General features: G+C 32.2%; 1 protein-coding gene across 1 annotated transcript; it reads right to left on the bottom strand.

Annotated features, from left to right (window-relative positions):
* Positions 1-446: 446 nt before the first annotated feature.
* On the bottom strand, positions 447-2,353 carry LOC106296637 (9-cis-epoxycarotenoid dioxygenase NCED2, chloroplastic-like). The gene has a single exon (XM_013732821.1). It carries the CDS (start codon positions 2,190-2,192, stop codon positions 447-449), a length of 1,746 nt encoding a protein of 581 aa, XP_013588275.1. The 5' UTR covers positions 2,193-2,353.
* Positions 2,354-13,972: the final 11,619 nt, after the last annotated feature.

The following is a 13,972-nucleotide window of genomic DNA, read 5'->3' as shown; positions in this document are numbered from 1 at the left end:
TTATGATAGTCATTTCTACTGTTTCGTCATTGCGCTAGTCATCTTTTATAGTGATACAGCTAAGTTTTTTTATTCATATTCCTAACAAGAGTCAATGCATGCATGAAAGGCAAACGATAAGCAGGATCCATATCTATATTAGCAATTTATATTACATGGTATAAGATAATAATTTAAAAGATCGTTATGTAAATTGATATTATTATTTTTTATATTATGAAACACGACAATCAACTATGCTTAACATTGTTATTGAGTTTTTTTGGTTTCCACTTTAATTTGTGCTTAAGGTTTCTAAATTTTTATTCTCTTTCGTATATTTATTTTGAGTTGTATTGTATATTTGTATGGTAAAGTTACTAAAATATGCCAAAACGATGCCCGTCCAGATGAAGCCAAATAGTTAGAAATAATCGATATTAAAACCTACAAATTACAGTAAAGTATTATACTTGGTCCACGAGTTCGCTTGCATCCACAAACGTACCATGAAAACCGTACGGTACTCTAGACGGTAGTTTAATCGTAGCTTCAAGCTTTAAATTAACGGCGTTAATAATCTGAAGTTCCGACGTCTCTATCTCTTCGTCGTGAACGTGACAGAATATATAACCGTCATCTTCATTTTCTCCACCGTCAACGGAGCCACTAGGCAAGAAAAATGGTTCTCCGCCGTACTTCTCATCGCCGTAAACGTACTTTTCAATTTCGCCGGTGACAAGATCAACCTTAGCGAAACCGGATACTTTCGGCCAAGGATCAGCGATAGCCAGAAACGCGAACCTGGTTTTCCTACCTAACCGGTTTCGGTTAACCATACCGATCTCTAAATTCACATCGTCGACCATCATCGCTCGGCGCGTGGATTCACGCGTCCTGAGGTTTATCCTGATCTCCGTCAAGACGCTTTTCAAGCTCTCGTCTCTCTCGTTGAAGATAGAATCCGCCGGCGACATACACGACCCGATCACCAACACTTCCTCAGTCTCCGGCGATTCCCACGCGTTCCAGAGATGGAAACAGAACGTCTCCGGCGAATCCACCCAGATTATCTCGGAAGCCTCCGTCGCGTCTTTCGGCATTATCCCCAATCGCGAAACCTTATCGCCGTCGAAAACCACCGGCGAGTTTCCGGCCATCATCTCCCCTAGCTTGAACACGACTTGTTGATCCGGAATCACCACGAAGTTCTCCGTTATAGCGAAATCGTGAATCATCGTCGGAGTCTCGAGCGGGATCTCTAGTTCCGGTGATTTAACGCCGTCCGGCGAGAATCTGAAGTACTTCAAGTAAGGCTTTCTCACGACGTCGTAGCTTAGCGCGTGGAGCTCCTTCGTAACCGGGTCGAGTTTCGGGTGGGCGATCATCGTGGATTTTAACTGACCGTCGAAATCGTAACGCCCAACGGTTTCGAGATCCCCGGTTTGAGTTATTTTCAGCTGATACGGCAAATCGTCTTCTGACATTGCTAACAGCCGGTTATTGAAGTAAACCAAACCGGCGTTCGCTACACCGACGCCGTTTTGGTTGTTGACGAGACCGCAAAGCCCACGTGCGTAGAAAAGCATCAGACGTGCGATTCCCGAGTGGCCGTGAAGCTCGCCGATTGCTTTCGGGAAAACCGGTCTACCCAATCGTGTTTCCTGAATCAATCTCTCGGTTTTAGTAAACCGGCATGCGTAGCTTGCTGAACCGTTGGTTATTTTAATGGCGTGAACCATTCCGTCTCCGTCGAATAAATGGTGTCCAGCGATCGGGTCGAACATTGGATTTGCGCCGTTACGGACGTAAACTCCGTCAATGCTGTCAGGGATTGTTCCTTCGACGGTAAGAAATTGTCGGACGGGACATTCCGATACCGGAAAATAATTACCGGCGATCTGAACACTTGGATCAGCGGTTTTGGAAAGAGGAGTATCTTTCTCGTGGGAAATCAACGCGCGCTCAGCCGCGTCGATAGCAATCGCCGCGGCTTTCTGGAAGATGTTTAGTCGGAGGGAATTATGCTTCGGCGGCGGCGTCGCAGTGGTTCTGGGTGTAAATGAAGAACGTTTTAGGGGTTGCTCCGTTACGTCGATGTGCACCGTGCATTTAACTTTCGGCTGTCTTTTGATGGGCCTCATGCATAAATCACTTTGGGCTTGAGGATATGTTATACCACCGCTCGTCGACATTGTAAGCAGAGAAACCATTGGCGTCTGTTTTGATCTTACGTTAGAATTTTGAGACAGTGACTGTATCTTGTGTTCTGGTTTGAAGACTGAGAGCCAGAACGAGAGAGAGGAAAAGAAAGGAAGGTTCGATGATAAGAAAACCGAAGAAAGAGAAACTATATAGAGTTGGGTAAGTGAGAGAGGTAGAGAGTAGTCTCTATATTAAGTCAGTACATTTATAAAATGATTTCAACCATGCCTTATATTACATGAAAATACCATAGAAACAAAATTTAAGACTAAACAGTTATGAGTGATTTATGGTAAAATCGGGAAGTCATCAAGGCTTTTCACTAAGTCAAATTTCTTCTTAGTAAACAAATCCTTTTTTTGATATCATATTTAGGAAAACCATCTTTTCTTGAAAAGTCATTTGCTTTGTGTTAAATTTCGTTATTTATTGAATAACACTAACCAAAGTTTTTTTTAAACAAAATTCATTTATAGTTAAATTGAAAAGACATAAAATATATAGTGATAAATTTTATAGACATTAATTGTGATGTGATATGCATGTATGTTATCACCACATTCACTCTCAAAACAATGATGACATGACATATATGTAATTATGATGTACAATTTTCTTTATAAAGATTTATATTTGTAGCAAGTTATTTAATATGGTAATTATTATTAACTCATATATCACTATTATTTAATTTGTATAAATACTTGTTTTGGCAACACTATTAAATATATTAATAATTAATAATTCATATATCTGGTAATTCATATATCACCATTAAATTTTATATATATCAAATCAATAAAAAAATAAACTAAATAGAATTAAAAATATATTCTTACATCAACTTATATATATATCATATTCTCTATATATATATTATCAAAATCAGCTGTAAGTATGCATAAAAAAAAGTATGCATAAAAAAATACAAAACTAAAGCAACACTAATTATAATTTTTTTTCAAAGTTGCTTGAAATACATTAAGCTGGATACCAATTTTCAAAAATACCCTTAATCAAAAAATTCTAACTCTACTGAAATTTAAATAAAATAAAATTAAAATTGCAAAGCAAATCAAAAAAGAATAAAATTAAAAAAAACACTTAAAATAGAAAAATAATAATGTTTCAGTGTAAACTAAAATTTTCTTTTGAAATAAAAAGAATAATATATTTAAATTATGTATTTTTGCGCATGGCACATCAAAACTTCTAGTTTCATATCAAACACCATTGTGCTCCTGATAATCAAATAAGGTACTGTTGTAAAACACAATTGGTATTATGAAAATTTCTAAACATATTTTACATCTCTCTTAATAAAGTATTGTTTTGTCTTTGTGAAAACCAACTTAGGCCATTGGTTTGATTGAATCTGCATTAATGTTTTACACAAGGAAATTTGATTTTATTAACAGTTATACAGATTGAAAATATCATAAAAAGGACGTGTTATGTTTAAGACGTTAAGGATAAAACAAGAAAACCACTAAGACACTTTTAGACATATCAGAAAGCCATTTTAAACATTTATTTTATAAAAAAAATACAACTTGTTCATAAGTCATTTTGGTGTTATTCTTTTTTTTTTTTTAACATTGGTTAATTATGCTATATTTCAAACTATAAAAAAACACTAAATAAACGATACCATAGTTGACAATATTGTATTGGCTCATGAGGATTTATGTTTAACTGCATCACCCTAATCCGCATGTGAAATTCATTCCTCCTGATATTCTGCATAAATTAGCTTTTTTTTGGAATCGAAACCGGTACTTCCTGATATAGAGGTATTTTAATGTTATTCTAAAATTTGAATACATTAAATTAAATTTATAAGCTTACTTAGAAAATAGATGTAAAAGGTAGTACAAGATCTTCGGATGTTTGCTTTATCTCCATATAATCAAAATTGAAAAAAACTAGGTATGTATGATCCAAAAATTCTTATTTGTATAAATGGTACTTCGAACTTGGAACAAGCACGAAAAAATTCACGGTATCGGTCCCTCAAGCAGCAGTTTTACTAAAAGTTGAAAAAGAAATTAAAAACTTCATATGATTTTGTTTCAGTCTATCTGTTTTTCTTCTTCTGAGTCCATGCAGTTTAGTCTCAAGTTAATTTCCTTCCGAATTAACATGGTCCAAAAACATAAGAGAAGCTTTTGGTCTAGCACCTTTATCGCAAAGAACGTTTCCGATTTCAGTATTCTGTCAATAAAGGTCCGCATTATCTTTTGACAAAAAAGGTCTGCATAATCTTCATGTAGCATTATGTTTCAGATGAGGATTATATAGTGCAACAAATGTATATACAAAACACGCATACTTTTATTAAAACATTCTTGAACATAAATATTAAATATCATATAGTAGCATTGGAAGAAGCTATACAAGTTCATAGTTCATGATTTAAAGTTCAGTTTTGCTTAAAATAATTAATATAGTTATTTCTAGCTTGGAAAAAATGTTTAAACTTGAAAGTTGCAAATCTTACACTAGATTCTTAGCATTATCAATAGTATGCTACTTTTGAAAACTCCCCACATATATAGTATCCATACATACTACAATTATTTTAAAAATCTTTTAAAATTGTTGACAAAAGCAATCTCATTTATCAATAATATATGGTATACAAGGTTGAACTCAAATGATAATACATTGACGATAAGAACACAACTTTTTTCTGTCGCAGGCACTATCACAACCTTAAAACTAAAAAATCGTGGTTTTTTTGGCAATGAAGACAATTCTCTGGTTAAGTATATCACACATTAATTGAAGAGAAAAATAGTATTTCACATACTCCTTTGATATTTTAAAACAATAGTGATCTTTTGTTCCTTAGTCAAACACAGTCACAGTATGAAGGTATAGGCATGCTTCATATTTCTATGTATATAATTTGTATGCATATATATAGTCCATTTTTCTCTTCAATTAATGTGTGATATATAAATCCTTATAACTTTTTCTTTGAATACCTTCAATATATAAAGGAAATTTGAAATTATATTTACATCTAACAAATGAAGAATATTAACTTATACTTGAAAAAAACTTATATTTGAACCGCACGTTGTTGTTATGGTGTACCTTGTCATATCGTTCTCATATGCTTTATGTTTCTGATTCAATGAAATTAAGGAAAAATTAAAGTCTAATAATGAAAATAACAGGTGCCCTGAACTTGGTAGATTTTCTGGGTACATCTACAGAGTTTGAATATCTAGACGTGTTTCTTTCTTTTCACTAAGTGCTTACGGAAAGAAGTTTCGCCAATGCACGAAAAAACAATTAGTCTATGTCTAATTTTAGTAAGAAAATAAGAGTATGTTCATGTTTACGAGTAATTTATGACAATACAACATGGGAAAAACATTCCATCTTACAAGTCAAAAGATTTGGCTAACCCCCACTATCATTGACTTAAACCCTAAAGTTTCAAACCGAGCATCATATTCATATCATGGCATTTTAAGCGTGCCTTCACGCAAATAAATTAAGGTTTATAGTTTGAGAGGTAATCTACTTTATAAACTTTATGTTATTAAATGACTATACGTGTTTGTAAAGACTTGTTTAGTTTGCCAAACAAAGGAATCTTTCAAATACATAAAGTTATAAAACATATAAACTTTGTTCATTTGAGAAGAGATAGAAGATTTAATTTAACCATACGATGATTTGAAACCAGCTGATCTAAAACTTAACTATTTAAAAAAATAGAGTTAAAAAGAAGTTTAGCTTATATTTTTTCAGGTGAACAAATATTCATATTACATTAGTGCTTTTATAGCTTAATTTCTATTGGAAAAAATGTATCGCGTACGCATATAATGATTGTATTTGAATTGTTAAATGAATACAAACTAATGTTTCTGTATGACTCTTGTGCATTAGATTATACATTATTTTGGTTTATATATCTTACTAAGTTACTCATCAGAAATTGATTTAGAATTCGTTGAAATCTAGACCATGCAATTAAAGCTTTTGTGAGTAGAATAAAGTGTAAACCACTTTAACAAAGATTCCGGTTATCAAAGAAACTCGGAAAATGCTATACTATGGGAGAGTCAAGACTTGAGTAGGTCCATTCTGAACCTTTTCGGTGCTACGTACGTTTATTTGTTTTTTTTCACGGACCATGAATTTCAGTAAGAATATTTTCAACTGCATTCTTGTTTTTATTCAAAAATTTAATTCGAGTTATTTAAAAAAAAAACTATCATGTTTTTACCTCCATAGTAAAATAAAGATAAAATAATATAAAAAGTAATAAATTATATTCATTACTTGGTTTTTGAAAGAAAGGTAAGAACAATGTAAGAGATAACTTTTCTTACTGATTTTCACTCTTATACATTTCAATTACATCGCATTATCTTATATAGTAGAGTATCCTAGGTTAAATGATCTAAGCCACATCATTATTCGGGAGAGCAAATTTATTAGCCGGAGCTGGTGATGAGGCTGCATTTGCTTTTACGCCTGCATTTTATTTCTGTTTTGCTTTTGACCAAGCTTGTTTTCTTTTTCTTTTTGTGCAGACGATCACATGACAGTCATGACTTGTGTGTGTTTCTGAGTTGGTGAGTTGAGAACTCTTGAACCTCCAAAAGAGCTTTCACCTTTCCATGGGCTTGGATTGATTTCTAATAGTTATTAGTCGGTGCTTTACTCTTTTAAAGATAAAGTAAGATTATAATGAAATTCAATTTTATTTCAAAGTTATTATATTTTCAAATAAAGACCGAGTAATACATTAGAAATGTTCTACAATTCTTTATATCGGTATTATCTAAACCAACCCCTAAATCTAGATGGAAACTGAACATTCTTGACAATCCAATCAAGAACAAGAAAACAAGGGAAAGTAAAATGACTCAGAACACAAGATCTGAATTATTTTTTTTTAATCTTTTTCTTTCTTGAGGATTGGGAAAATAAATTTATTTTTCACAAAGTGGGTATTTTGTTACATATATACAGAGAGGAAATGTTAAAAGAAGAGTGTGAAAAAGGCTTAAAACCAAGTAAAGAGATGTTCTAAGCAAGGTAATTGGTATATCTGAGGATTACTCTTGTCTCTCTCCAAGTATTCTCGATTGATCAAACTCTCTATACTTGCGTTAACCTGCACCAAGATTTGATCAACTTACCAAGGTCATGTTATATGATTCAAGAAAGTATGAAGTGAGGGAGGGGCAAAACAAACGCTTACCTTAATGCGATACAGAGGAGCTGTAAAATGGTCATTGGAAACAAACTCGTCACCATCCTCTAGACCTTCTCCTTTTGGAGCCTACAAAGAAATTAATATAAGATCTCAAAAGTTTCTGCATAAGTAGTAAACACGGTTACAAAGTTTCAGTTTTCTACCTTCAGCAGGACACGAATGTTTGTGGAATTTTTTATGTCTTCAGAGCTAAGTTTTTATGCATCGTTAAATGACATCAACACAACGGTCTGAAACATCAAAAGAAAATGACTCTTAAGCAATTTAATCACACTGTAACATATTACGCAAAGAAAAAAATGACTCAACTTACCTGAAACATTGAAAGGCGAGCTGATGAGTTTTGCCACATCAATCTCCTACCACTGCACTCGCAGTGGTCGTTTCTGACAACGTTTCTTGACATAAAAATAATGAAAATAATAGAAAGACATGAGAGAGAAGGAAGAAGCGTACCGTTATAAAGAAGCGTTCCACCACTTGGTAGAGACTCTCTCTCATTGGTTGGTTTTTTATTTTTATTTAAAATTTAATTATTAAACTTAACAAAATTTAAACTATTAATATTATATTCATTAGGTACTCTAAATAGGTATCATACCACTAATGATGCTCTTGGAACTCTATGAAGATATTTCGAAACTTCTTGTAGCTAACAAACTTTACTCCTATATTCACTGTGAACTCAAGAGGAAGTGGAATCCCATAGAAGGTGCAGATATCGTATGGGAGCCTATAGTGAATGCAATGTATGTTAAGTTAGATGGGACCTTTGTCCCGGATAATGTAGGTCGTCCACAGTCAGTGCGTTGTTCCCCTCCCTACCTTATATAAGATGATCCAAGTACTTTGCCTCAACTATCACTGGATTGCGGAACAAACTGAGCTTGGCCTCAAGAAAGATAAAAGAGTGGATTTATAGTGGGTTGTGGAAGAGTAGCCTTTTCCGGGAGAGTTTTTGCGCGACGGATGGAGTGGGATCTTCCTCCATCGAGAAGGGTTCCTTGTCGTCGTGGTAAGCTCTGGTTTCTGGTTTACCATATCAACGCTCGATTTTGTTTGGTTAACTAAAACCAAATTTCAATAACATAGGATTCATTCACTAAAGCCCAGTAATATTATATATGTTCAGGGTTCATTACCAAAAATGGGTAGACCCAATTTTATTTTAGTTTTCTGATTTCGAGCCCAATATTTTTTTTTTCCGTTGGTGCTTTTGCCAATTTTTATATTTTGCATATTGCTCGTAATAAATTCTATTTTGAAGAGGAAGCACTTGGTCCGGTGGTTTGATTAATGGTACATTAATGCTTCTACATCAGCATGTCCAGGTTTCAATTCTTAGAAAAAATGATTTATTAAACAATTATGCAGGCAACAGAGGAAAGACTTACCAGAGATCTTCAACATGGTGCAAGTAAACCCGATCAGACGTAAATCTTGATAGGACGGCTCTGGTGATGCAGTTATACGTAGATCTTCATAAAACATGTAGTATTATCGGTTATCGAATCGGCTATGTAATTTTAACATAACTGTAATATCAGCGTTAAAAAAAAAATTATTTTCAATGATGTGTATGCCTAAGTTGTAGGCTACATATAATAAATGTAGTGGTGAAAGACTTAGCATATAACTAATAAATAGTATTATTTTAAATTAATCATTAACGAATAATATAATAACATATATTTATATATATATATATATATATGTGTGTGTGTCTCATGTTTATTACTTAAATCTTACTAACAGTTTCTAAATTTAAGTGTGAAATTCTTCATATATTCCTTTCAGGAATGATTCTTTTCCAATTATTTTGAACCAGTCTTCTTAAAAAATGACTGTAAACCCTATAATCAAGCTATTAATGGATCATGGTTAACAAACTGAACTCTGAAGACCATATTAAATTTGATGGACTTTCACCTTAAAACTAACCTTAAAACTAACTAGACACTGACCGGCGCGCCAGCGCGGATATACATTTTTGGTTTTTTATTATTTATTTAACTAAATGATGTATTTGTAATATTTGATTGTATTATATTCACAAAATTATATTCCACCAAGTAAATAATTTTTTTTGGCGTCTTAAACCATCTATTTATGATGAATATTCGATATTATATAAACAAACTGAACATATACATGTAATTAAAGAATTGTATACGATATATAAAAACAATGGTTATGAATGTAAAATATGAAGAAATATTATATTATGACTTAGTATGACATAAAAAATTATAAATTAATTATACATATTTAAAGAAAATACAATGATTTTTAAACTTCTATGAAAAATTTTAACATATAAAAACGGCCGAGGAATTGGTCATATAATTGTAAATAATTTCATAATTTTATAATAATAAATTATATATAGTCTTTGTTTTGTGCTAAGCTAGTTATTAAATGTTCATAGCATTAATATGTTAAAATGTCATATTATGAAAGCCCATGTTGTAACCGTTTTTTTTCGGGAAGTGTAACAAAAAAAAATTGTCTTTAACTCTTTGTCTTGCTTAAGTTATGTGTCGGTGAAAGATAAAAAATATTCTCTATCTTCTTCGATGTTCAATTCTGAAGCTTATTATGCAAAAATCATTAAAATCTGCTCAAGATAATCAGCCGAGTTCTTTTATATTCTGTGGTCATGTTCACTATTTCGATCAAAACAGCTACTGGAAGGTTAAGATCAAATCTCATGATTTTATGGAACAATATAAATTGTTTCTTGAATTTCTCCAAAATATACGGAAATATAGGCAATTGGTTGGAATCTCTATATTCTATTAAATTTTGAATTTATTGGTTCCTCTTCCGCAAGTAAATCAATTACCGAAATGCTAGACCAATTTGTTAGAACCAAATCTATTCTTATAATTTGCGAAATTAATGGCTACAGTTTCTATATTTAATATGTACATTAAGGATACGACACTGAAGATATTCTGTTTTGATTAATAGAAGATATTATATTTTGATTTGTATTTATTGATTTATTTTTTTAGAAAGCTTAGAAAATCGATTGGATGATTGGTTTGTTGATATATCCTAGCAAAAAACGAAATCTATGGGTGGTTTGAATCTTATACAACTATATATGTATATGATTATATGTTAATTATTGATGGCTTATTACTTATTTCCATTAATTTTATACAGGTCCATCCTTGTGCATGAATTATATAGAAATAGAGAGAGACGTAGACTAAGCATATAACATACTGGAGGAATTTATATCCTTAATATCCCATCTATGTAAGGTGACTGAACATCTCGATGCTAAAATATATGTGTAATTTTTTGGAAAATAGATAGTTGGATGTAGTCTGCATATATAACATATATTTGTAATGATATGGACATACAATAACAATAACAGTAGAACGTTAGTCGTACGTATGTTACTACCTTAATTTTTAGGTTGATTTAGTGACATTAAGTTTAAATTTGTTAGAAAAACTCATTAAGCTAACTGGAAAAGACAAATATTAAAATAAGTAGTTTAATTTAATTTTCAGTGGCATGAAAGTGTAAATAAATTAGAAAACTTAGTGGTATTTTTTAATGGATACTTTTCTTTTAATAATAGAGATTAACAATATATATTGGAGTCTTTTCTTTTATATTATCCTAAGTCTCATCATATTTTTAAAATATGATACCTAGCACAAACTATACAGTCTAAAAGCGAAAACAAACAAGTAATTTATAAAAACGACAAAGTAACTTAATAGTCTAGTAATTTTGTGATAGTTTTGTTGTTGAGTTACTATCCAAATTTAAAAACCAACATAATATTTTTATTTTTTTGGAAACACAACTTAATTTCATTCAAACTCAACTCTTCATGTTACAATAAAAAGAGAGAATGTCCATCCTCTTCGATTCAAAATATAAAGGGGAACTACAAAACAGAAGCAGATAGACAAGATAGTACTTCATCAAAAGATGACAGCAAATTCAAGACGAAGCTCAAATGCGTCGATGAACCTTTTACGACAAAGTTGAATAGCTGAGAAATAGTTATAAAAAGAAGTGACATTAGCACCCAATCCGCACTTCGGAATACCGCTGAAACGAAATCTGTTGCATTTTTAGGCTTCAAACATACTGGTACACAAGATATCAAAACGGTTATAGATATTGATCAGCACTTCCATTTAATGTTTGGAAGGGAAAAAATTCTTAAGATAGAGATAGTGGATAAAGCAGTTCGCTTCTCTAAGACCAGGATTATCGGGAGTTTTAGGAGGGGTTTTTAGGTGGGGGGGCCACTGGAAAGGGGGAAAATCGGTCACGGGGAAGGCAAAATAAGGATCGACGTTTGGTGAGTTTTTCAACTGTTTGCGGGCCCCACCGACACGTGGTGGCCCGCAATTAGTTTATCTATTAAAAAAAAAAAAAAAAAAAAAATAAGGATCGCATAAGAAACGCATAGCGTTAATCATGCTCTAAGGATGGTCAGGATAGTTAACTAGCTGACCCCGTTGTTGGTTTTACCAAAAAAAAAGTTTAACACAAACAGAAACAAAACAAAAACAAATTAATGATCGGTAAACTTAAAACAGAAGATGTGTTCTTTTACCAGAATATGCACCATGTCTAAAACTTCCGGAATGATTTTAAACAAAAAATGTATACACAAACAGAAATCAGACATACACACATGTTCTATTAATATAAAAGAAGCCATAACAGTAAGTTCGGACAGCATGACACGAACATATTCATGGTGTTATTTTTTCGGTGGGTTTGACCTCCATTTGAGAACTATATTGTCGGTTCTAATACTTATATGTATATATAAATTCTCAATTTTTCATATACGTTTACTTTAATTGCTTGTATTTTCACTAACGTCGGCAAAAATGTCATTCTTTTAAGTTTTTGGCGGAAAGAAAAGTATTTCCTTTTTGGGGATCTCCTTTTGTGATGCGAATCGTCACATATTATATACATATGCAAAAACGTGAATCCACACACATACAATACCCCTTTAAAATGTCAAGCCATGTGCCAAAAAAAGCGATGGAAATGTCTAAAATTTGTACTAGAATATCCATTGGATAACAATAAAGAGAAAGATGGTTCTAAGAAGTGACTAAAGAAACATATACACAACCTTATAGATACGAAGGCTAAATACTTATTAACAAGCTTATGAAATTACAGTATAATGATCAATCTCGAATCTCGGTACTCTATTTTGTTAATCCTCATCAGTTCTCACCAATTTTTTATTTGTAGTCGGACTAAAAGGTGAAACGATCTTTCTTCAACTTCTAAAATCTATATTTTTTGATACGTTAACTATTAACAAACCCGTATCGTTAATCAGAGCTGTATATAAAAGGAGAAAGGTAGAAAAACATGCATGCAACTAACATGTTGGATTTGTCATTTTAGAATGCCTTTTAGAATCGTCTCCCATCTTTTTTTTGTCATTATGATAACAAACGTGTAATAGCTAGGTCATTTTCTGTAAAACGTTACACCGATTCAACATTGTGGTTTTTTCAATCGAATATATATAATTAACGTCGTTGTATTGCTTAATTAGTATATTTAAACATTTTTGGCTAAAAGGAAGTTACAGGGTATAGAATTCTATGCCTTGTAAATGCCTCAAAGCTTATATTATGACATAAGACAAGACATCAACTACACCAACCGTATATAAGCTGCTTCAAATATAAAATGTGAACTTCAATATAAATTTCCACTGTCTTACGTGTCTTATCCACTAATGTCGCACCCAAATTTGCATAGCTTTTATAAAAATGTTCAGAAATTCTCATTTTCTTGTCTTTTATACCAAAAGAAGGTGGAGGAAAAAGAGAAACATACACATAGATTAAGGCCCTTTTTACGTATGCGCGTCATAAATGAAAAACACTTTGAGTAGTATAATTGGAAAGTTAATTTAAATTAATTAGTAAAAGGAAAAAAGCACACGTAAAAGCTTTTATCCATGCATGCACGTTGTTTACTGGTTATCGAGAAAGAAGTATCGTCGAAGGATAAGACCTTAACTTTCTTACTCGCATCATAAAGTTTTTTCTTTCTTATGCAAGAGTATTGTCTCTTAATCCTTATCCATTGTCCACAAAATTCAATTTTTTAGGCAACTTTATGAAAGAAAAAAAATCTTAATGCTTACACCATTTTGACTCGTTTTAATGCATAGAAATGGCCCACAATATCTATTCTTTTAATATGACTTCAAATTTATATTATTTCGTTAATGTATGAAGCCAATGTATAATATCTAAATATCTTGGTAACACGCAGTTATAGACTATGCATGTATATGAAAAATAATGTATGAGGTTGTAAAGAACACTTTATATATCTAATTATATTTTCACTTTTGACATTCAATTTTTTTTTTACCTTTGGTGCTTACAAATTTATATGCATACACACACATTGTAAGTAAAAGTATAAGAACATGTCCGTGTCCAGTCTACCTAGACTGTTCAGGCAAGTTTTGTTGCTGGTGATTCCGTGTGATCCGTTTCATAAACA

This window comes from Brassica oleracea, chromosome C1 (genome assembly GCF_000695525.1).
Source record: "Brassica oleracea var. oleracea cultivar TO1000 chromosome C1, BOL, whole genome shotgun sequence".
In the NCBI taxonomy this organism is placed as follows: Eukaryota; Viridiplantae; Streptophyta; class Magnoliopsida; order Brassicales; family Brassicaceae; genus Brassica; species Brassica oleracea.
The sequence above is the reverse complement of the archived record's forward strand: the minus strand, read 5'-3'. Positions and strand labels throughout refer to the sequence as shown.

Excerpts from the sequence above, each read along its gene's own strand:
- LOC106296637 (XM_013732821.1), bottom strand. The coding sequence starts at position 2,192 with ATGGTTTCTCTGCTTACAATGTCGACGAGCGGTGGTATAACATATCCT.